The 24494-nt window shown below is 40.1% G+C and overlaps 1 protein-coding gene across 4 annotated transcripts in view; it reads right to left on the bottom strand.

Annotated features, from left to right (window-relative positions):
• The window catches only part of RALGAPA1 (Ral GTPase activating protein catalytic subunit alpha 1), a 278398-nt gene that overhangs the window by 218408 nt on the left and 35496 nt on the right, over positions 1-24494 (bottom strand). For all 4 annotated transcript variants that reach the window (XM_079767517.1, XM_079767520.1, XM_079767518.1 and 1 more), the window contains exons 5-10: positions 14411-14454; positions 12927-13104; positions 10415-10530; positions 7548-7686; positions 6098-6306; positions 1835-2074 (exon numbers count right to left, since the gene is read on the bottom strand). In XM_079767517.1, the coding sequence (XP_079623643.1) occupies positions 1835-2074; positions 6098-6306; positions 7548-7686; positions 10415-10530; positions 12927-13104; positions 14411-14454 (926 nt within the window). The remainder of the gene's footprint in view (positions 1-1834; positions 2075-6097; positions 6307-7547; positions 7687-10414; positions 10531-12926; positions 13105-14410; positions 14455-24494) is intronic.

Below are 24494 nucleotides of genomic sequence, written 5' to 3'. Positions count from 1 at the left end.
GAAATCTGGTCAGATACATGCAAAAAAATGAAACTAAATCACCAACTTACACCATACACAAAAACAAAATCAAAATGGCTAAAGGACTTAAATGTGAGACAGTAAACCATAAAAATCCTACAAGACTCCATAGGCAGCAAAATAGCAGACATATATCCTAGCAATATCTTTACAGACACAGCTCCTAGGGCTGTGGTCGGCAAACTGCGGCTCGCGAGCCACATGCAGCTCTTTGGCCCCTTGAGTGTGGCTCTTCCACAAAATACCACGGCCTGGGCGAGTCTATTTTGAAGAAGTGGCGTTAGAAGAAGTTTAAGTTTAAAAAATTTGACTCTCAAAAGAAATTTCAATCGTTGTACTGTTGATATTTGGCTCTGTTGACTAATGAGTTTGCCGACCACTGTCCTAGGGCAATGGAGACTAAGGAAAAAAATAAACAAATGGGACTACATCAAAATAAAAAGCTTCTGCACAGCAAAAGAAACGATCAACCAAACAACAAGAAATCCCACTGCATGGGAGAACATATTTGCCAATGCTATTTCAGATAAGGGTTTAATCTCCAAAAAGGAACCCTGCTTCATTGCTGGTGGGAATGCAGACTGGTGCAGCCACTATGGAAAACATGGTGTTTCCTCAAAAAACTAAAAATGGAACTGCCATTTGACCCAGTAATACCACTTCTAGGAATATATCCTAAGAAAACAGAAACACCAATCAGAAAGGATATATGCACCCCTATGTTCATAACAGCACAATTTACAATAGCTAAGATTTGGACACAGCCTAAATGCCCATTAGCAGATGAGTAGATTAGAAAACTGTGGTACATCTATACAATGGACTACTACGTTGTTGTAAAAAAAAAAGAAGGAATTCTTACCATTTGCAACAGCATGAATGGAACTGAAGAGCATTATTCTAAGTGAAATAAGCCAGTCAGTGAAAGAAAAATACCACATGATCTCACTCATTTGTGGAATATAAAGAACATTATAAACTGATGAACAAAAATAGATACAGAGGCAAAGAAGCATCGAACCGACTGTCAAACTACAGTGGGAAGGCTGGGGAGGGTTGGGTGGTGGTGGGGGGAGGTAAGAGATCAACCGAAGGACTTGTATGCATGCATATAAGCATAACCAGTGGACACAAGACACTAGCAGGGAGTGGGGAGGCATGTGCCAGGGGTTAGGGGAGGCCGGGGGAAGGACAATGGGGAAAAAAAGGAGACATATGTACTACTATTTGTAATACTTTAAACAATAAAATAAAGGTTTCATATGGTTTATTTTCCACAAAATTTCTATGTAATTGAGAATGTGCATTTAGGAATTTCTAGCTATCTTTATGTAAAATAGCTTCCACTTTTTTCATTTCTCTCCTTTATTTTATTCCCCAAATAATATATGCCTTAAGCAACTTTAATTTCAGAATGCCTTACAGGACAAACTAAGCCCCTGTAGGGAGGATAAAGGCAATTAAAACATTGCTTCTTATTTTTATAAACCACTTTATTGATCAGAAAGTGAAAGATGAAATCATTTTATTATAATTTATTAATCAAATGATAGAAAGAAAAGTTTCAAATCACAAAGTAACTAAGAAAATTTTCTGAAAACAAGTATGAGGGGGTAGTTATTAAACTAAAACCATCATAAACTAAAAATATAAAATACTAAAGGACTACATGTAGTAAAATTTAAAAACTAAGTATGAACTTTAAAGCCATTTTTAAGAAGAGTAAATTTTAAAGAGCCAGAAGTCAGTACAGTATATTCAATATTAAAGACAAGTCTGCATTACAAATTAAAAATACTGAGAGGTACTTTACCTGACGAAATATCTCTGTGACAAAGTTTACATTACTTCTTTTAGAAGAAAAAACTCTGCGAACTATTTCAATGTCTGTGAGATGTTCTTCATCAATACTACAGAGGCTAGATGAGCTAGGTTCTCGCTCCGTCAGAGTGCTTGTATTAGAATGAGACTGTTCTGGTTCTGTAGTTCTATCTGTTTTATCAGTATTATCAGTTTTATTTTCTTCTCTGGATACCAAACTAGCTGCTGCTCTCTAAAATAAAAAACGAAATGGGGAAAATATAATCATTAACAAGGTATTCTTTCTTCTAATAACAAATACTAACAGAATCCAAAGAATTTATTCAAAATAATGAAATGGCAATAAAAGTAATTCAACATCTAAGTGATACAGTGATAGTCGCCACTAGTCATCTACCCATCTATAATTAGATTTGTTTTTCAGCATATCTGCAGTACAAATAAGTTAATAATTAAAGCTGGGTAAGAAATTAATGCAGATAGAGTTAGCTCAGAACTTCAATAATAAATTAAAAAACGTAATATTGGACTGTCTGTTCAATAAAGCCTTAATGTTTAAAATCATCTCTAGACAAAAATTACACAATTAAAAACTTTTTAAACAAAAAACAAAGAAATGGAAGAAAAATTATAACAGAAATAGAAATGAAGCCAAAAGATTTTTTAGGAAAGTCTATTCTAATATATAAAAATCCTGGGTTGTAACGACCAGTAACGACAGAGGCTCGACCAACCAGAAGTCAGTCCTGCTTCCGCTGCAGGCATGGTGCCCCAGCACTGACTGCTGAGGGGGCTGTGAATCAGGGCCAGAGAGAGGCCTGAAGAGAGAAGCAGGGACTGAACCATTGTCTCTGTGGCAGCTTTTGATCAGCACTTGCCTCTCTCTTTCTCTCCCAGTCTGGCCAGTAGCCGTGCCTCCACCGGGGCTGCTGATCTGCCCCGTCTTTCTGATCAGGCCCCGTTGATAGGCCCAGAGATGCTGACTGGCATAGGAAACAACCAATCAGAATCAAGTGTGGGTGCTGTGAGGAACCAATGGCTACCTGGAGGCGAAGCTTCTAACGCTGACTGGCATAGAAACCGACCAATCAAAACCAAATCTGGGTGCTGTGGGGAGCCAATGGTTGCCTAGGAGGCGGAGCTTTTGACGCTGAATGGCATAGAAACTGACCAATCAGAACCAAATCTGGGTGCTGTGGGGAGCCAATGGCTGCCTAGGAGGCAGAGCTTTTGATGCTGAATGGCATAGACACCGACCAATCAGAACCAAATCTGGGTGCTGTGGGGAGCCATTGGCTACCTAGGAGACGGAGCTTTTGATGCTGACTGGTATTGAAATAGACCAATCAGAACCAAATCTGAGTGCTGTGGGGAGCCAATGGCTGCCTAGCAAGCAGAGCTTTTGACGCTGACTGGCATTGAAACCGACCAATCAGAACCAAATCTGGGTGCTGTGGGGAGCCAATGGCTACCTACGAAGTGGAGCTTTTTATGCTGACTGGCATAGAAACTGACCAATCCGAACCAAACTGGCCAGCAGAGGAGGGCAGTTGGGGGCAAGATCAGGCCTGCAGGGGAGGGCAATTGGGGGCGAGATCAGGTCTGCAGGAGAGGGCAGTTGGGGTCGAGATCAGGCCGGCATGGGAGGGCCATTGGGGGCGAGATCAGGCCAGCAGGGGAGGGCAGCTGGGGGCAACCAGGCTGGGAGGGGAGGGTAATTGGGGGTGAGATCAGACCGGCAGGGGAGGGTAATTGGGGGCGAGATCAGGCCATCAGGGGAGGGCAGTTGGGGGCAACCAGGAGGCAGGGGAGGGCAGATAGGGGTGATCAGGCTGGCAGGCAGGTGAGCAGTAAGGAACCAGCAGTCCCAGATTGTGAGAAGGATATCCAACTGCTGGTTTAGGCCCGATCCCACAGGGGGGTCCCAACTGGAGAGGGTACAGGCTGGGCTGAGGGAACCCCGCCTCCGTGCATGAATTTCATGCATTGGGCCTCTAGTATTCTAATAACAATATAATTTTTACCATGACTGGAGATGAAAAAGTAAAAGTGTTATTAAGGTGGTGGTGAAGAAATGACTACCATGGTGTATGATAGGAGAAGCACTATTCTGGTAAGTATCATAAATTACTTTGGTAATTTACTCGATTTTTGGTCTCAGTTTTGCCATCTATATAAAATAAGAAGGTTTTAGGTGAATGATCTCAAATATGCCTTCCCAATTAAAAAAAACTCTATTTCAGTCTATTACGTTCTGGGATAAGAAAAATAGTTCTGCTTGAGAGTTTCTACATTTAACCCTTTGCACTCGCTTGCTTTTTTCTCGATTCCTTTATTCTACTAGGGATTTAATTTTTTAAATACCCCAGATTTTACAAAGCGCGGCAGTAGAATAAAAAACTGGAGTTTCTTTTCATATAAACTTATTTGGATTTTTTAATATTTCAATTTATTGATACATTCAAAGAGTATAAAAAGAGCTGCTACCGATGCTAACCGTGTCAAGTCATACTCACATCCGAGTGCAAAAGGTTAATAATTCTTTGTAGAGAACAAAGTTTTGGGGAAAACACACACAGCCATATATATAGGAAGGTAAGGGGAATATAAGTCAAATTTTCTAAATGCTAATACTATATAATAAAAGAGAAATGTGTAAATTGACCGTACCTCCGCTATGCTCACCGGCCAATCAGAAATGAGTATGCAAATTGACCCAACAAAGATGGCGGGTTAATTTGCATACACAGGCGCTGGGCGGAAAGCAGAGCGGGAGACCTGGCGGAGAGTGGAGCGGCTTGGGGAACCTGGCTCCCCAAGCCACCAGACGGAGAGCAGAGAGGGAGAGCTGGCGGTTTGGAGGACTTGGCAGAGCAGGAAGGGAAAACCCAGAGCGCAGGGAGCACCAGGAATGCTGTGAATTGTAGTTCTGGTGGCAGACAGATCTCCTAGACACTAGAGCAAAGTGAGCCTGGAGCAAGTTACTGTTGCGGTGGGGGATGGAAGGAAAGCAAAGGTGAGAGACATAAGTAAAATCAGAGTGTCTAGGAAAAATTAAAGGGAAGTTATCATAAAACTTCCAGAAAATCTCCACCAATGAAGCAAAGAAAAAAATTGCCTCTATTATTCTGTGAGCAACAAACCAAACTGGGTTGGGGTCTCAGACAATTCACTCATATGATTGCAAAGACAGACAGAAACTCCTGGATTGGAGAGGGCTCCCCTGAGGGCTCCCAGATTGAAGAGGGTGCAGGTCGGGCTAAGGGACCCTACCCCTCCTCCCCCGCCCCGTGCACAAATCTTCATGCACCAGGCCCCTAGTAAACTAATAAACACATTATAACTCCACTTAATTTTTAAAAGATTTAAGAAATCATACAAAATATACACACAGTATAAGATTTTTACAACTAAATGAGGAAATCTGAGAAAAGAAAAATAAAATAGTAATATGGACAAGTTCAGGAAAAAAGTACATTGAGGGTAAAATTAAAAGTGGAAAAGAGGAAAACTTTAATTAAAAATAACCGATTTTTAAATATTAGCTCCTCCTTTGTAGAACTGTATAACATTTCTGGACTCTGTGTTTATTGGGGAAAAATAAGGAATAAAATGGTGACAGAACTTTAAATCAGCATTCTATGAATGCCTAGAAATCTAACAAGAATTATGAAGGTTCTACAACCATTTGATTGCAAACTGTTTCCAATTGCAGGAATTTATTGCAAAATTCAGAATATTTTTATTCATACAATTCAGGATATTTTTAGTACTATAAAATTAACATAAACTACAGAAATAAATTAAAAGCTGAGACTCAGCTCTGGCTGGTGTGGCTCAGTTGGAGCATCGTCCATATACCAAAAGGTGGCAGGTTCGATTCCCTATCAGGGCACATATCCAGGTTTCGGGTTCAATCACTGTCCTCCGGGCTCATGTGGGAGGCAACCAATCAATGTTTCTCTCTATATCTCTCCCTTCCTCTCTCTAAAATCAATAAAAATTGTTAAAAAAAAAAAAAAAAAAAGCTGAGTCTCAGAAACAACTGAAATTATCTTCTATACCTTAAAAGTTTTATATTTTTGCTACGAAAACTATTGGTCCTATAATTATTGTTAAAATTTAGATTTATAAAATATATTTATACAAAATAAATATTATTATTATTTTATTTAAATGTGTTCTACTCCTAAGGCAAATCAGTGGACAAATCTCTTAAGCCATTTCTAACTTTAGCAAGTTATGTGTGTATTACCTGAATATTCTTTGGCAAGATTTCACCTTCCATCCCAGGAATATGTGGTCCTGTATGTGGCTTTGGCTCAAGCCAGAAAGAAACCAGCCAACGAATGACAATAACACGAGCCTTAATGAAAGGCTCCTTTGTACAATATATTGCTTCATTGGTTTCAGCATCCTTTTTTATCATGACATAATGTGGCTTTGGTCTCATCTGTGGAATATCTATGCAAAATAAAGGAGGAAAAAACAAAACAAGAAAGGAACTATGCTCAGATAAATCTACATTTTTAAACATTTGAGAAATCCCTGTGACGATACCCTGATTTTAGAAGTAGATTTAGCACAAAAATGACATTTTAAGATAATTTGTGCCCTGGTGGTTTGGCTCAATGGATAGAGCCTCGGCCTGAGGACTGAAGGGTCCCAGGTTTGATTCAGGTCAATGGCACATGCCTGGGTTGTGGGCTCAATCCCCAGTGGGGGGCATGCAGGAGGCAGCTGATCAACGAATCTCTCTCATCATTGATATTTCTGATTCTCTCTCCCTCTCCCTTCCTCTCTGAGATCAATAAAAATATATTTTAAAATAAAAATTTTAAAAATTTGCTGCATATAAGCATAGAATCTAGAAGAGTAAAACCATATATTGCTGATATATAGAAACATGTCCTTTTGAAAAATATCATGAAAAGGCTCAATGAATCCTCTCTAAGAACAGAGAAACTTCAGAGCCATTTAAAATTAATGAAAGCTCATTTCAATTAACCTAATATTGAGACAGATTTTGAAGTAATACAAAACATGAGATTTTTTCCTTGATTTTTTAAAGCAAATAATATTCCCAATGGCAAAGGCTTTCTACCTTAACTAATTTAAGCCATTTCTACTAGCCATAATGGTTTTGCCTATACCTGTTCCTAGACTTGGCAGAGCTTAAAATAGAAACATCTTTCTGCAAAAAGGACATTTTTCACATAGGACTACCAATGCTTTCTATATATAGCAGATGTCTGCTTCTAACCCAGGATTTGTCTACAAGACTCTAGCTTTGAGGCTCCAACAGACATCTTGGCACTGCTACTAAATACTGGACAAGACATGATCAAAATATATGATAATATAATTATTCATAAAGAATAAGATATACTAAACTGAACTCTTGGGGAACCTTAAAAAGAAAATTTATAATATAGAAAGATCTATCTCATCCAATAGGTAAGATCCAGAGAATAAGCTTTTTAATAAAAAATCTTTTCACTCACAGTGAAAATGTCCTAGTAATAAGTTTCCACTTTGGATATAATCTACATCTCTAATCAATCAATACAAATATTAAATTTTATCAGTTTTCTGCAGGTAACAAATGTCAACTTTACACTGAGGTATGTTTTATTCTTAACTTTACATTGAGGTATGTTTTATTCTTATGCATGATCTTTTAGAAAATTCCAAAGGCTACCTACCAAGCACAGGATGATATAAACTGCTCTCCTTGCACATGTTTGGAAAAATATAAGACAAATAGTACTTCTTAAAATGTGAAAACAAAAATGAAAATCCCCTTTCTTGATTTTCTTTGTTCTTCCATTCTAAACTTTTTACCTAAAAGACACAATTAGAATCATTCCAGGAAAAAGAAATAATTATCTATGATAAACAAACTTATAAAAGGTTACTTAAGCAATATACTAAACTATTACACTATGAAGATATACTAGTATAGACATATGTGTACATACACACACACACACACACACACACACACACACTACATATATATAAACATACATAAATATATAAAGAAGAAATTTTAAAAACTGGTCTAATGACACACAAATACCTTATATTCCAAAAATCTTAGAAGTTAAAATGTGCTCTGAAAAACTGTCAAAGTTTATTTAAAACTCAGTTCTATTAATGACAAAGATACTAATGTTCTTTCCTCTTTGCCTTTTCTAGAATAATTCAGTCTAAAAGTTATACAAAATATGTGAGGAGGTGGGGGATGTAAAAGCAGTGGCCACCAAGTACAGGTAAACAGACTCTGACCACAGGAAGTAGGGCATCCATAAAGGGAGTATAGCAGAGGCAGCAATAGCCTAGTGGGGACTCTGAGTCTAAGAGAGATGAGGGCAGTGTCCATGAAGTGGGGGGACATAGGGATTGGGTACGAGCAGTAAAAAAACAGAGCAGTAAAATATACCATGTGAGAATTCCATTAGGGTGAGAAAGTTACCTAAGTAGGGAGATGGTAAAGGCAAAAAGTAGGCCACAATGAGATATCACTACACAATCACTTTAGAATGGCTAAAATTACAGACTGACCATACGAACTGTTGGTGAGGACGGGAATCAACTTTAAGTTTCATACATTGCTGGCAGAATGTAAAAAGGTACAACCATTTGGAAAAAAACATGGTAGTGTCTTAAAAAAAGTAAATATATTCCAATTCTTCAAACCTGCCATTCCACTACTAGGTATTTGCCCAAGGAAAAGGTAAGTTTATGTCCACAAAAAGACCTGTTTACCAATATTCATAGCAGTTTTACTAGTAATAGCCAAAAACTGGCAACAACTCAGTTGCCAGGTGGCTGAGTAACAAATTATGGTATATCACTAAAATGGAAAGCTACTCAGCAATAAAATGGACCAAACTACTAATACATACAATATAAATAATTTTCAAAATAACTCTGATTTAAGAAACCAGACCAAAGAAAGCATATACTATATCATTCCATTTATATGAAATATGGAAAAAATACAAACTATAGAGATAAAAAATCAGATCAGTAGTTGCCTGAGATGGGGTAGTGGAAAAGGATGGATTACAAAGGGATCCAAGAACTTTTAATGGTGATAGATAGGTTCATTATCTTGACTGTGGTGATGGTTTCATGGGTGTATACATGTAATAAAATTAGTCAGATCATATATTTCAAACATTGCTGTTTATTGTATGTTAATTATAGCTCAATAAACCAGACAACAATTTTAACAATCTTTATTAAGTACAAAAGTATTTAAAAAACAAAACAAAACTGGTAATACTAATGATAGTAAAAACTTCCCACTATAGCCTGGCAGGTGTTGCTCAGGGGTTGAGCACTGACACATGAACCAGTAGGTCACAGTTCAGTTCCTGGTCAGGGCACATGCCCGAATTGTGGGCTCTATCCCCAATAGGGGGCATGCAGGAGGCAACTGATTAATGATTCTCTCTCATCACTGATGCTTCTGTCTTTCTCTCCCTTTCCTTTCTTCTCTGCAACCATAAAACAAAAACAAAAACTACCCACTCTAGAACATTCACTTTTTATTCTAAGTTCTTTACGCTAATTATTTCAGCCTCAAACACCAAAATGGGATAGGCATGATTTTTATCTGTTTTAAACTCAAAGAAGTAGTCTGTCAAAGGTCACACTATAGCAAGATGTAAACCCAGGATTCAAACTCTGGCAAACTCATTCAGAATCCTCATAATGTTTGATTCATAGAGAATTTTTGTGTTTGGAACAGTTACAGGAAATGTGTATGTGCTAAGAGCGTTTCCATCAGTTAGGACATACTCATTTCATGTCTATGGATAAATAGGTTGCTTTACAAAATATATGCATGCACCTGGCCAAGCCAACATGGCTCAGTGGTTGAGCTTCAACCTATGAACCAAAAGTCAAGATTCAATTCCTGGTCAGGGCACATGCCTGGGTTGTGGCCTCCATCCCCAGTGTGGGATGTATAGGAGGCAGCGATCAATGACTCTCTCTCATCATTAATGTTTCATCTCTCTCCCCCTCTCCCTTAATCTCTGAAATCGATAAAAATATATTAAACCAACAAAAATATGCACCTGAAAATTTTAAAAGTACTACGAGGTTTAAGAGTAAATTACATTTCCCCACTCCCACCCCATTCTCAGCCCACCTCTCTAGTTGCTGCCTCTTGGCAGACTGTTCCTTAATCAAAGATATTACATTTTCATTTAAAGTACCACAGCTGCTAATTATAAATGAAAGTATTAGAAAGTAAACTCAACTGACTCAGATAAGAAGGTATATATATATTATATATATATATATATATATATATATATATATGAAAAGTCTACTGTAAAAATTTCTCCTTCTAGCTTCCTTTCTAAGAGCTTCAAATGTCTCCAATAATTTTTATTTCAGAAAAGACATATTAACATATTTTCAAAGGTAAAAATTTGTCACTCCTTTAGGATAATAAGCAAATATCTACTATAACAGAATAATGGTAAAAGAGGGGGGGGAATTACCCACACAGGGTAATAATGGGGATAACATCAAAGAAAATAACATGTACCTGAATTACTATATATTTTAAAAGTGCTTCAAGAAAATAGCTTGTGAGATCTTCTTGTCCTTTATCTCCTGATTGTGGGGGGACAAGAGGAGTGATTTCCTCTATAGTAACTTGAGCTATCCAAAGACAAAAAAAAAAAGCTTAGTATAATTACAAAATAAATTTAACAATGCAATAATATAACCCACATAAAATTTAACTGCAAAACATATGCAATACTGCTTGAAAACATTCTAATGATTAAACCTTGACATAAATCTGTCATTCTGATAGTCCATCACAACCATCATAAACTTTAATCATCAACTCTTTCATGAACCCTTGATTGAGGGAATATAACACAGGACTAGACAAAGAGATATGTAGGAATTAAGAGTAAATAACAGCCCTAACCGGTTTGGCTCAGTGGCTAGAGTGTCGGCCTGCGGACTGAAGGGTCCCAGGTTCGATTTCGGTCAAGGGCATGTACCTTGGCTGCAGGCACATACCCAGTAGGGGGTGTGCAGGAGGCAGCTGATCAATGTTTCTCTCTCATCGATGTTTCTAACTCTCTATCCCTCTCCCTTCCTCTCTGTAAAAAATCAATAAAATATATTTTTTTAAAAAAAGAGTAAATAACATCTCGCCCTCGCTGGTTTGACTCAGAGGATAGGGGGTTGGCCTTGGACTAAAGGGTCTTGGGTTCGATTTCAGTGAAGGGCACACACACCTCGGTTGTAGGCTCAATCCCCAGCCCTGGTCGGGGCTAGTGTGGGAGGCAACCAATCAATGTGTCTCTCTCACATCAATGTTTCTCCTGTCTCCCTCCCTTCCACTCTCTCTAAAAATCAACGGAAAAATATCCTCAGGTGAGGATTAACAAAAAACAAACACACACACACACACACACAAAAAGAGTAAATAAAATTTTCCTTGGCAAAGACCTTCTCATGATATTTTAAAATTCACATTAAGAGCATCTATTACAAAAGTTCCATAATAAGATGAGAAACATATATAAGAATGTGCTCATTCATGAATGAAAAGACAATCTGATTATTCTAGGTAAAGACCACGCTTACTGTTAAAGGTAGTTCCTTTATTCAAAGGATGAAATACTATTTCCCTCTCAAAAAAAAAAAAAGAAAAGAAAAGAAAAATTAACATCTTAGTTCCTTGATTGCAAAAGTGCACTTATAAAATAAAAAAACTTTTATATATTTTTCCTTCTCAGATGTTCAAAAACATTCATGATAACAAAAGCAAAACCAAGAAAAATCAACCCACAACTAGCTGAATTCTTTTCAATGTTTCGTAAGCAGTAGTACCTGGTTTAGTACAGGCAGATCTCTAAATCTATCCCTCAGTAACTACCAGCTAAGTAATTAAGCTCACAGAAATGAATTTTTTTTTTACAATCCTCTTTGCGTCAAGTGAAACACACTTGTGCTTTGTAAAAAATATGTTTTTTATTAACTTTCAGGGAGAGAGGGAGAGGGATAGAGAGACAGAAACATCAATGAGAGAGGAACATCATCAACCAGCTGCCTCCTGCATGCCTCCGACTGGGGATCAATCCTGCAACCCTGGCATGTACCCTGACTAGGAATCCAACTGTAACCTCTTGGTTCCTGGTTGACACTCAACCACTGAGCCCTGGGCCATACATGTGCTTTAATGCACATCCAAATTAACTCAAGGATTCAAATTCAAGATGATACGTGAGAATCAGAAATTAGAGATAAATGTAAACAGCCTACATTAACTATGTATTTTTTATGCTTTGACACCAGAGCCTTGATGGCCCTGGACAGAATAACTCTTCCACAACTACTTATTTCCCAGAGTAGTAAAGATCGCCCTGACAGTTCACCTTTTATATGCAAACCAATCAACCCAGAGTCCACATATCCACTGCTTCCTTTACTGGGCTCACACTCAGGGCCACTGTTCCTCTGACCTAATCACCTTAGGGCCAAGAACCAGACAACTAGGGACAACTCACCTCCCTCACTCCACCCGACTAACCCTGGTACTTCCCAGTATGGCCACCCTCCCTGGTGTGGCATGCCCTCTCCTCTTAGGACAGTGATGGCGAACCTATGACACGCGTGTCAGCACTGACACGTGTAGCCATTTCTGACGACACGCGGCCTCAGCGGCCACATGCCGAGGATGAAACATTTGCTGCTCCTGAGGATGAAACATTTGTGAAATAATGTTTTTTTCCTCAAAGTGATATACTACCCGAGTTATGCTCAGTTTTTTGGCGAAGTTTGACACACCAAGCTCAAAAGGTTGCCCATCACTGTCTTAGGAACTCTGAATAACAAAATATTTTTTTTAATGGCAATTGTCTCCTGATCTGTTGTTGGCCTCACCATACCTGAATAATAATGAAACCTACATTTTAAAATATGGCCTTGGATTACTGTTAATAAATGTACAGACATTTAAAAATATATATATATATATATTATCAACCTACACAGAAAATTTTAAATAGTAATGTATAAGATCTCATTAATCTTACTTTCTTGAAGATTGAGTGGAGGATTAATAAGATTATCTAAAGTTCGAGGTCCATATTCGGATTGTGGTGCCGAAAATCCAGGGATTAAGCATGAAAACATCCAAAGCTGTTCTTTGCTACAGTTATTCTGAAGAGCTTGCAACCATAACAAGAAAAGACGAACACCTTCCCGCCGGATCTAAAATAAAATTTTTAAAAAAAAATATTTTTACTTGTCATGGAAATACTTTCTGCTTTTTAAGGCCAAAATCCTCTAGAACAGGATTACAGAATGACACTTTGCAAAAGATAGGTAGGAAAGGTAGAAAGGAGGTAGGAGAAAGAAAGGGATGGTGGATATAACACCCATGACATTTCTTAAACCCTCATTATCTGTAAATCTAAATTCACGAATTTTGGACAAATAAAGAATGAACTTGGCCTGTAACTACTTAAAGCCATCAGGTAATTTTTTTATTCTACAATTTCCAATTGTAAAAAAATCAGAAAATCATTTCCTTCTTGTTTATTTCCCTCTCCTTCCCTCTTTTACATAACTACCAAGAAGCAAAAAGCAAGAATAAAGAGGGCAAAAACAGTTTCTTGCTATAATGAGTTCAGTAAAAGGAGGAATGATTATGGGGATCTTGGTAAGCTAACTCAATGCTATTGTTCTTAAAAATAAGTTTTTCACTGTCTGAAATTATCTCATTCACTTATCATTTGCTGCTGAGCTGCAAAGCAGGAATTTTGGCCTATTACTATATTCTAAGTACCTAGAACAATGCCTGTACACAAAAGACAATAAATATTTCAATCAATGAATGAATTCTCTCCCAGGAAAAGATTTTTTTTTTAATTCAACCTTAGATAAGCAAAACACAAAGTTCTTCATTAATCTAACCTCACTGTTAGCTTTGGAAATTACCCTAACACAGCTCTGTTCACAACCACTGTCATTTATTTAACTGTTTCCACCTCATGGTTTAGTCAGATAGCAGGATAAAGACATAGGAAGGCTTTTTTCCTTTGTACTGTTACAACCACGTCTTGATGCCAAAAGTACCTACAATATGACTTTTATCTAACCTACAGCAAGATACTTTTGACTGGGTAGCTTCTCTTACCAGAGTACAACAAGATAATAAAAAAGAAAAAAATTTATATACATTCCCTATTTTCCTCTACAACTAAGAATAGCTGTGATAAATGAAGAATAATTTGCTGAATGACTAACTTTTGTCTTCTGGAGACCACAGAATAAAGTATTTCTGGCAGTGGCAAAAGTAAAATAGTTGTATGTTTTTAACAATAGTTTTTCAATAGCCTGGTCAACTTAGTATGTATTTTCATAATGAATATGTTGCTATATTTTAAGTGAATTCAGTTCAATTAAGTGAACTACAGGTAATTCAAAATTCTTTAGAAAAAAGTTGATATAGGAAAATTACTATATGCTTTACTTAGTTTTTAAAAAGTCAGAGAAAAGAAATATAATAATATACCTTCAAGGAGTTTCCTGTGTGAAGTAGTTTCTTTAAAATCAATCCTGAAAAGAAAAAATTATTTTAAATATTCACATCTTAATTTTTCTAAATGTCAGAGTTCTCGGTCAGACTTGAAAACACTTTAAAACAAGTCCTTGGCAACCTCCAAATTATTCTTGGTGACCTTGCTATCCCTCTGGCCATAATCTTGGGGCCAGAAGGGTATATAAAAAGTCACCTTTTTAACACATGGCTTACTGAAATTAAACATGATATCATCTATTGAAACAAATTCTAAGCCCCCAAATTATATTTAATACAACAATCTATGTGTATGTCTTATTTATACTGAGAATATCATTAAATATTTCTCCATCAATAATTCAAATAAAAAACCACTACAGAAAATTTCCATTTAGTTAAGCACATAAAGATCTATAACTCTAATATTTTCTTAAAAATATTTCCATTGTATTAATTTTTTCAAAATATTCAAAACTATCAAGATATTCAAAACCATATTTTTTCTTTTAAATTACATGCTTCAAAACTACAATAAAATACTAAAATAACATTAACATGCATCCAGAGGTCCACATTTTTCTGAACAAATATCAACAGTCCCATATTCCTTATACTTTCAAAAACTCACTTATTCACATCCTCTCTAATAAAATGGTAATATGCAAATTAACCATCACTCCGCTACATAGCCACACCCATCAGCCAAGCCACGCCCACCAGCCAATCAGGGCAAGTATGCAAATTAACCCAAACCAAGATGGCTACAGCCACAGAGAGCAAGGTTTCCCAGGTAACAGAGCAAGCCAAGCTTTCCATAGCCCTTGCAGGCCTAAGCCTCCACTCAAGCTACAAAGTTTCAATTATAGAAGGTAAACAAATTCAAACAAATGGCGGCAGAATGGAGCTTGAGAGAGCAGGCCAGGGTTGCCGGTGGCAAAAGGGGAAGCAAAGCTTTCTGCACACCCTGGCCGGGCCCACCCGCTTAAGGCTACAAAGTTTCAATTGTAGAAGGTGAATTAACTGCCACAGAAATGGCTGCCACCCCGGAGGGAGCAGCAGGCTTGGCTCCACTCCAGGCTACAAAGTTTCAATTGTAGAAGGAAAATAAATTCCAGATACCAGGGCCTCTGCTTGGGTTGCCAGGGGGCGTGGCCGGCCTGCAAACCACCACAGGCCCCTCGCTCAGGCCGCCCCACACCCCAAGGGAACCCCACCCTGATCCGGGACACCCTTCAGGGCAAACCAGCTGGCCCCCACCTGTGCACCAGGCCTCTATCTTATCTAATAAAAGAGTAATATACAGATTGATCATCACTGCAACACACAATATAGCTGCCCCCATGTGGTCAAAGATCCTGCCCCCATGTGGACACAAGATGGCCACCACAAGATGGCCAGCAGGGGAGGGCAGTTGGGAGGCACCCGGCCTGCAAGGGAGGGCAGTTGTGAGGGACCAGGCCTGCAAGGGAGGGCAGTTGAGAGGGACCAGGCTTGCAAGGGAGGGCAGTTGGAGGTGATCAACCCTGCAGGAGAGGGCAGTTAGGGGTGACCAGGCTGGCAGAGGAGGGAAGTTGGGGGCAAACAGGCTGGCAGGGGAGCAGTTAAGCATCAACCAGGCTGGCAGCGGAGTGGTTAGGGGTTGATCAGGCTGGCAGGCAGAAGCGGTTAGGGGCAATCAGGAAGGCAGGCAGGCAAGCAGTTGGGAGCCAGCAGTCCTGGATTGTGAGAGGGATGTCCGACTGCCCTCCAGGAGTCCCAGATTGGAGAGGGTACAGGCTGGGCTGAGGGACAACCCCCCGCCGTGCACGAATTTCGTGCACCGGGCTTCTAGTTATTTATAATGCTTTGCCTAACAGTACAAGTATCCTGAAGCCTCCTGTGAAGCCATCCTGAATCATTTTCCAGAAGAAACCATTACCCAGATTTTAGTATTATTTCCAAAAATATTTTATTAATACTTCTTGATTAAGTCCATAAAATATATAGAATTGTTTTATATGCTTAAAAACTTATACCAGTAACAAGAATTTGTTCCACAGCTATTTGTTCTAATCCTGCTTTTTTTAATTTGTTCTACGAACATTTATGTATAAATGATCAAGCCTGTGACTTTATTTGGTTTGTTTCATTTGTCATATAAAAATAAGGTTTAATGTTTCAACAAACTGTGTTGATTTATCTGCAATTCCCTTCCTTATGTTTGAACAAACTCAATTTCTTAAAGTAATACTATGTAACACCAGTCATCAGCTCTCTTAAAAATCTATTCAAAAAACACAGTTTGGTATCATGTATTGGATCCTGGAACAGAAAAAGAACGTAAGTGCAAAACTAATAAAATCTGAGTAAGTTCAAAGTTTAATTAATTGTAAAAACAAAACAAAATCTTACATATATGGTACATACAAAACAAGTCATTCTATATAAGTTGCTTTTCACATCCAACATTACCTTCTGAAGTTTATATTGATGTATGTACTCTAGTTATTTTAACTGCTGTATTATTCTATGCCATTGTGTGACTATACCATTCATCTACTTAATGTTAGGACATTTGGCTCGTTTTCAAAATTTTGCTATTCCCAAGAATATTATTACAAATGTTCTTGTTCATGACTCACTTTATGCATGAGTTTCCCCAGAATATATAAACAGAAACAAAATTACTCACTTGCAACTTTACTAAATATTGAAAAACTCTCTCCAAAGTATTTGAGAAAAAATAGCAGTCCTATTAACGTGTATAAGGGTGTATAAGAGTGCTGTGGTAACAATTCTTGGCAACACAAGAAACTGACAAAAGCTCTATTATCGCCAGTCTGATGAGTGTTAAATATCTTAACTATGTTTTCATTTGATATCTCCTAGTGATATTCAGCATCTTTTCATTTGGCCATTCAAGTTTCTGTATATTTTTCATTGGGTTATTTTGTTTTGTTTCATATGAGAGCTCTTCATACATACTGACTACTAATTCTATGTCACTTCTAGGAATTGGAAATATATTCTCCCAAACAACTCAACCATGTTTTTGACTGAGGGGATGGTATCTTCTGATGTACAAAAGTTTTACATTTCAATATAGTCAATTCAACATGTTTTTCTTTTTACATGTACTTACTGTGTCTAATTAAATACTACCCTACCTTAAAGTTACAAAGCTAAACCACACAGTTTCTTCAAAAAATTAAAAATGGAACTGTCATTTGAGCAAGTCATCCCACTTCTAGGAATATATCCTAATAATCCCAAAACACCAGCCAGAAAGAATGTATGCACCCCTATGTTCATAGCAGCATTATTTACAATAGCTAAGATCTGGAAACAGCCTAAGTGTCCGTCAATAGATGAGTGGATAAAAAAAGCTATAAAAAGAAAGATCTATTATCCTTTGAGATAGAAGGGAGGGACCTGAAGATTATGCTAAGTAAAATAAGCCAATTAGAGAAAGACAAATATCTCACTTATATATGCAATCTAATGAACAAAATAAACTGATGAATAAAATAGAACCAGTGGAGTGAAAACATGGAACAGACTAATTACAGAGACAAGGAGAGGATGGGAAGAGATTAAACAAAGAACTTATATGCATATACAGTATGCATTGCCCATGGACACAGACAATAGAAGGCCTGGGATGAGGTGGGAACCAGGAGGAAGGGAGCAATGGGAGAAAAAAGGGGAGACATCTCTAATACTCTCAAGAATAAAGATTAAAGAAAAAAAAGTTTTGCAGTGCTGCTTTTCAAGTTTAGGTCCTGAAATTTATTTCTGTGTAGAGCAATAGAACTTTTTTTCCCAGATGGGTGACCAATTGCAATAATGATTCTTTCAGGGTTTATAATGAAATGAAATGCTATCACAATCACATTATAAATTTCCATTTATAAGCCAAGGTCAGTGGTGGGTTTCGTTGTCTTTTTCCATTAGTCTATTTGTCCATCCTTACATGAATGATAGTGTCTTAATTATTAGAACTATATAATAGGGAGAGAAACCAAGATGGCGGCATAGGTAAACTCCTAAACTGCTGCCTCGCACAACAATTTCAAAACCACAACTAAAAGACAAAACGGACATCATCCAGAACCACAGGAAAGCTGGCTGAGTGGAGATTCTACAACTAGAAGGAAAGAGAAAAGCACACTGAGACTCAGAGGAGCTGCAGGAGGCAGAGGTACCGAGGCACACGCGCAGAGAAGGCTGGCAACTGAGTGCGTGGCTGGCTTTCTCAAGCGGGAGGGAGACAAAAGCTCCCGACTGCACTGAACTCCAGTTCCGGGCGAGACTCTGGGGACCAAGACTCATTCGGGGAGAAACTGGAATGTGAGGAAAGAGAAAAGTACACTGAGACTCAGAGGAACTGGGGAAGGCAGAGGTACTAAGACGGGCGCGCGCGGACAGAGACGGCTGGCAACTGAGTACACGGCTGGCATTCTCAACCGGGAGGGAGACAAAAGTTACCGATGGCTCTGAACTCCAGTTCCGAGCGAGACTCTGGGGACCCAGACTCATTCGGGGAGAAACTGGACTGTCTGGCAGCGGGCGAAACTCGAGGGCGGCTTTCTCTCAGAGGTGCTTACAGCGATTACCACAGGACACTGAGACCCAAGGGCCTCATAGGGCAGGGCTGACGGAAAGCCATTGCTGTATGCTCCGCCCTGAGACTCCGCCCCATCCAAGGTGAGCACAGAGGCTTTTGCAAGTCTTGTCTCATAAGGGTGTGTTCAGCACAGAAGTTCTCCCAGCATAGACACAGCTGATCCTCAGAGTCAATTGGCCTGGAGGTCGATTCCTCCCAGTGATACCAACAACAATCAAGGCTTAACTACAACAAGACTGTGCACACAGCCCACAAAAGGGTGCACCAAGAGTGTCCACCTCAGGTAACTGGGGGGGCTGAGCCACTGGGCTCTATAGGACACCTAGCACACAAAGCCACTCTATCAACTCAGGGAAGCAGCCAAAATGCGGAGACAAAGAAACAGATCACAAATGAAAGAAACGGAGGAAAGCAAACGACTGGATATAGAGTTCAAAACCACCGTTATAAGGTTTTTCAAGAATTTTCTAGAAAAGGCCGATAAATTTAGCGAGACCCTTGAGAATATGAAAAATGACCAACTAGAAATTAAGCATACACTGACTGAAATAAAAAATAATATACAGAGACCTAACAGCAGACTAGAGGATCGCAAGAATCAAGTCAAAGATTTGAAATACAAAGAAGTAAAAAACACCCAACAGGAAAAGCAAAACGAAAAAGAATCCAAAAATATGAAGATAGTGTAAGGAGCCTCTGGGACAACTTCAAGCATACCAACATCCGAATTATGGAGGTGCCAGAAGAGAGAGAGCAGATACTGAAATCCTATCTGAAGAAATAATGACAGAAAACTTACCCCACCTGGTGAAAGAAATAGACTTATAAGTCCAGGAAGCGCAGAGAACCCCAAACAAAAGGAATCCAAAGAGGACCACGCCAAGACACATCATAATTAAAATGCCAAGGGCAAAAGACAAAGAGAGAATATTAAAAGCAGCAAGAGAAAAACAGTTAGTTACCTACAAGGGAGCACCCATACGATTGTCAGCTGATTTTTCAACAGAAACTTTGCAGGCCAGAATGGAGTGGCAAGAAATATACAAAGTGATGAATAGTAGGAACCTACAACCAAGATTACTCTACCCAACAAAGCTATCATTCAGAATTTAAGGTCAGATAAAGAGCTTCAAAGATAAGAAAAAGCTAAAGGAGTTCATCACTGCCAAACCAGTATTATATGAAATGCTGAAAGGTATTCTTTAAGAAGAGAAAGAAGAAGAAAAAGGTAAAGATAAAAATTATGAACAATAAATACATACCTATCAACAAGTGAATCTAAAAATCAAGTGAATAAAAAATGTGATGAACAGAATAAACTGGTGAATATAATAGAATCAGAGGCATAGAATGGGAGTGGGTTGATAATTCTCAGGGGGAAAGGGGTGTCTGTGTGGGGGGTATGGGTAGAGACTGGACAAAAATCATACACCTATGAATGTGGACGGAGGGGGGGCGGTAAGGACAGAGGGTGGGGTGGGAACCGGGTGGAGGGGAGCTATGGGGGGGAAAAAGAGGAACAATTGTAATAATCTGAACAATAAAGATTTACTTTTTTAAAAAGAAGAACTATATAATACATCTTATTATTGGGTATAGAAATATCCAACAACACCATCCTCCCCCTCCCAATTGCTATTCTTCCAAGTTACTTTGACTTTAATTTTCCACATAAATTTTAGGATAAACATCTCAGGCTACATTAAAAAATCTCTATAGGAATTCTGAATGTAATTGTTATCTTTACCCTACCCAGTCTATCATCCATGAGTATTGAGATTCCATTTATTCAAATCCTTTCTTATTCTTCAACTAGGGGCCCAGTGCACAAAATTCATGCATGGGGGCGGAGGAGGGGTGAGGGGGTTGTCCCTCAGCCCAGCCTGCACCCTTTCACAATCTGGGACCCCTCGGGGGATGTCTAACTGCCAGTTTAGGCCAGGTCCCACAGTCAGACATCCCTCTCACAATCCAGGACTGCTGGCTCCTAACCACTCGCCTGCCTGCCTGATCACCCCTAACCACTCTACCTGCTTGCCTGATCACCCCTAACTGCTCGCCTGCCTGCCTGCCTGCCTAATCACCCCTAACCACTCTACCTGCTTGCCTAATTGCCCCTAACCACTCTGCCTGCCTGCCTGATTGCCCTTAACTGCTTGTCTGCCTGCCTGATTGCCCCTAATGGTTCGCCTGCCTGCCTGATCGCCCATAACCACTAACCTGCCTGCCTGATCACCCCTAACTGCCTCTGCTTCAGCCCCTGCTGCGGCGGCTTTTTCCAGAATGACGTCCAAAATGATGCTGAGAAGGTCATTCGGCTGTCCAGTCTAATTAGCATATTTTGCTTTCATTATTATAGATAATTATATCATTGCCATATACTAATGTAATGTTTTAAATGAACACAGAATACACATTCTCAAGCACAATGCAACATTCTCCAGGAGATACTATATTCTGAGCCACAAAATATCTCAAAAACATTAAAAGCAGCAATATTATATAAAGAGTGTTTTATATAACCACAAAAGAATTGTTAGAAATGATACAGAAAAAAATCTGGGGTAATATCAAGTATTTGAGAATTTAAAAAGAAAAACACTCTTAAGCAAGCCATATAGGTCAAAGAGACCAAATGGAATATTAGAAAGTATTTTCAAATGAATGAAAATCAACTAGAGTTCCTGATTTATTTTTCTTTATATATAAGGAAAAAAGGAAATAAGAGTTTTAGCATTCTTCAGAGTGACAAAGAAAAATAACCACTAGGTATAATCTCAAGTTAGACATTTATTGGAATACTAGAGGCCAGGTGCACAAATTTGTACACCAGTGGGGTCCCTCAGCATGGCCTGCCGGGATTGGGCTAAAACCGGCAGTGCAACTCTGCCTGCGGCTCCTGCCTGTTGCTCCCGCTCATCCCAGCCCCGCTGCGCCTATCCCAGGCTCGCGCCCAGTCATTCCCTACTGGGAGAGGCTCGTGCCACTGCAGCGGTGCTCGCCAGCCCTGAGCCCTGCATCTGGTGCCCATCTGTCAGCTGAGCGGTGATCCCATTGTGGGAGCACAGTGACCACCAGGGGGCAGATCCTGCATTGAATGTCTGCACCCTGGTGGTCAGTGCACATCATAGTGACCAGTCGTTTGGTCGCTTAGGCTTTTACATATATAGATTATTAATCATAACTAGATAGCCCACAGGTCCTATGGAGATTCCTTAGGAGACACAGTAAACTTCTGAAGTTCAAATGTCGCAAAAAGTTGCTTCATAGATAACCTTCAAGGACATTTATATAAGACTAGAGGCCCGGTGCACGAAATTCATGCACGGGGTTGCGGGGGGAGGGAGGGTCCCTCAGCCCTGTCTTGGCCTGCAAAGACGCCAGCATCCCTCACCCCGGCCTCTAGGTAGAGGTTCCTCCCCTCCTTCTGCACAGCCTCTGGAAAGGTGCTTGTCCTGGGCCTTCCCAAGGCCCTGGCCCACGACGCCCTGCAGTTCGGGTACTCGGGGGCTTGGGCTTTCAGGTCTGGCTTCCTCACCTGGCATGGTGAGCATCAGCTGCCATGGGAGCCTTGCCTTAGGAGTCACCCCCTTGGACCATATTACTTGTGTGTGTGTGTGGGGGGGGTGGCCTCAGTGGCAGTGATTTGATGTCTGTGGCATGGCCGCTGACACCCACCACGGCAGCGCAACACTGGTCCCGTCTGCACTGCTGGCAGGGGGCTTCCAGTCTGCGACTGGGGCTGATGGGCTGCAACTGGGGGCTGCAGGTGGAGGACCCCGACACCCATAGGGCTGTCAGCATCAGGAACTGGAAAAGTTCATTTTTCTGGTTCCTCCCCTGCCACGCAGATGCCAAGCTCCGGGCCCCACAGGCCCGTTCACTCCCGCCGCAAGGCCGGCTGGGGCGGGGACATGGGCTCGCTGCCCCAGAGGCCCCTTCTGTGCCGCAGCACAGCCATGGCTCAGACGCTGAGCTCGCGCCGCCGCTTGCAACGCGAGCTCAGCGTCCCACGGCCCCATTGGCGACCGGAGCTCAGCGTCCGGCTAGCCCCATTCGGCCGCCGCTCAGCAGTGCGAGGACCGTTCGCATCTGGCTGGAGGCGCGGGCGGGGGGCGAGGATACTCCGTCCCAGCCGCCTGCCCTTGCCTCCAGCTGGCCCCATTCGGTCCCCGCGCCGCTGAGCGGCGGCCTATCGTGTCCAGCCGGAGGCGCCAATTGGCCACCCGGGCCACCCCGAGTCCCGCCCCCCGCGCCTCCCACCGGCCCAATGGGCGTAGCGGAGTGATGGTAATTTGCATATTACCCTTTTATTATGTAGGATACAAAATAGGATTTCACTATTCTATTGAGCACCTTATTAGCAATTCATATGTCTTCTTTGGTATAATGCCCATTCAAATATTTTGCCTATTTTTAAAGTTTGACTAATCTTATTATTGAGTTGTAAGAGTTCTTTATATATTACTAGTGGCCCAATGCACGAATGAAGATTTGTGCAATGGGCCTTCTTTCCCCTAGAAGCCAGGTGTACAAATTTGTGCACCTGGCCTCTAGTATTCCAATAAATGCCACTGTTTTCGCTCTGGCCGGAGCAGCCTTTCCACTCCGGCCTGGAGACGCCTTTCTGCCTTCCCACACTGCCCAGAGGCCTGGAGCGGCTGGGGTGGTATGAAATGCCTGCATCGTCGCCATAGTGACGACAAAAGCATCCCGCCCCGTCCCTGGCCGCTCTGCACCTGTGTATGCAAATTAACCCTCCATTTTTGTTGGGTTAATTTGCATACTCACTCCTGATTGGCTGGTGGGCGTCGCAAAGGTATGGTCAATTAGCATGTTACTCTTTTATTAGGTAGACAGATGCATCATTTTTAGTCTAAAACTTTTATCTAAAAAGTTTATTCCAAAAGGCTCTATTTTAGAATTTTAGCCCCTGTATAAATACCCTTTCTATATGTCCAGACTTCTTTTTTTCTGGATTGCTAATTGGGATAGATTACAAAGTCTCAGAGATTTCATTTGCTATAACTGATTAAGAAATGTAGGGCCTAAATAAATCTGACTTGTTTTTAAAGAGAAAGAAACGCAAATTTTACACATGAACATAAGGGTTATAACGTTCTACTTTAACAATATAGTTCTGGTAGCTGTCTATATATTCCCCATGAAAAGGGTCATGAGAATCACTAGCAGTCAGTCCTGACATCATTGAGACAGTGAACCAAAGCCAGTAATTGCCTATCTGCAAATTCCTCTAGAACAGTGGTTCTCAACCTTTCTAATGCTGCGACCCTTTAATACAGTTCCTCATGTTGTGGTGACCCCCAACCATAAAATTATTTTCGTTGCTACTTCATAACTGTAATTTTGCTACTGTTAATGAATCGTAATGTAAATATCTGTGTTTTCCAATGGTCTTAGGCTCTACAGCAGTCACGACCCACAGGTTGAGAACCGCTAGCAGGGTCACCT

The sequence above is a fragment of the Cnephaeus nilssonii genome (genome assembly GCF_951640355.1).
Source record: "Cnephaeus nilssonii genome assembly, chromosome: 4".
Lineage (NCBI taxonomy): Eukaryota > Metazoa > Chordata > Mammalia > Chiroptera > Vespertilionidae > Cnephaeus > Cnephaeus nilssonii.
This window is presented reverse-complemented; position numbering and strand designations above follow the sequence as displayed.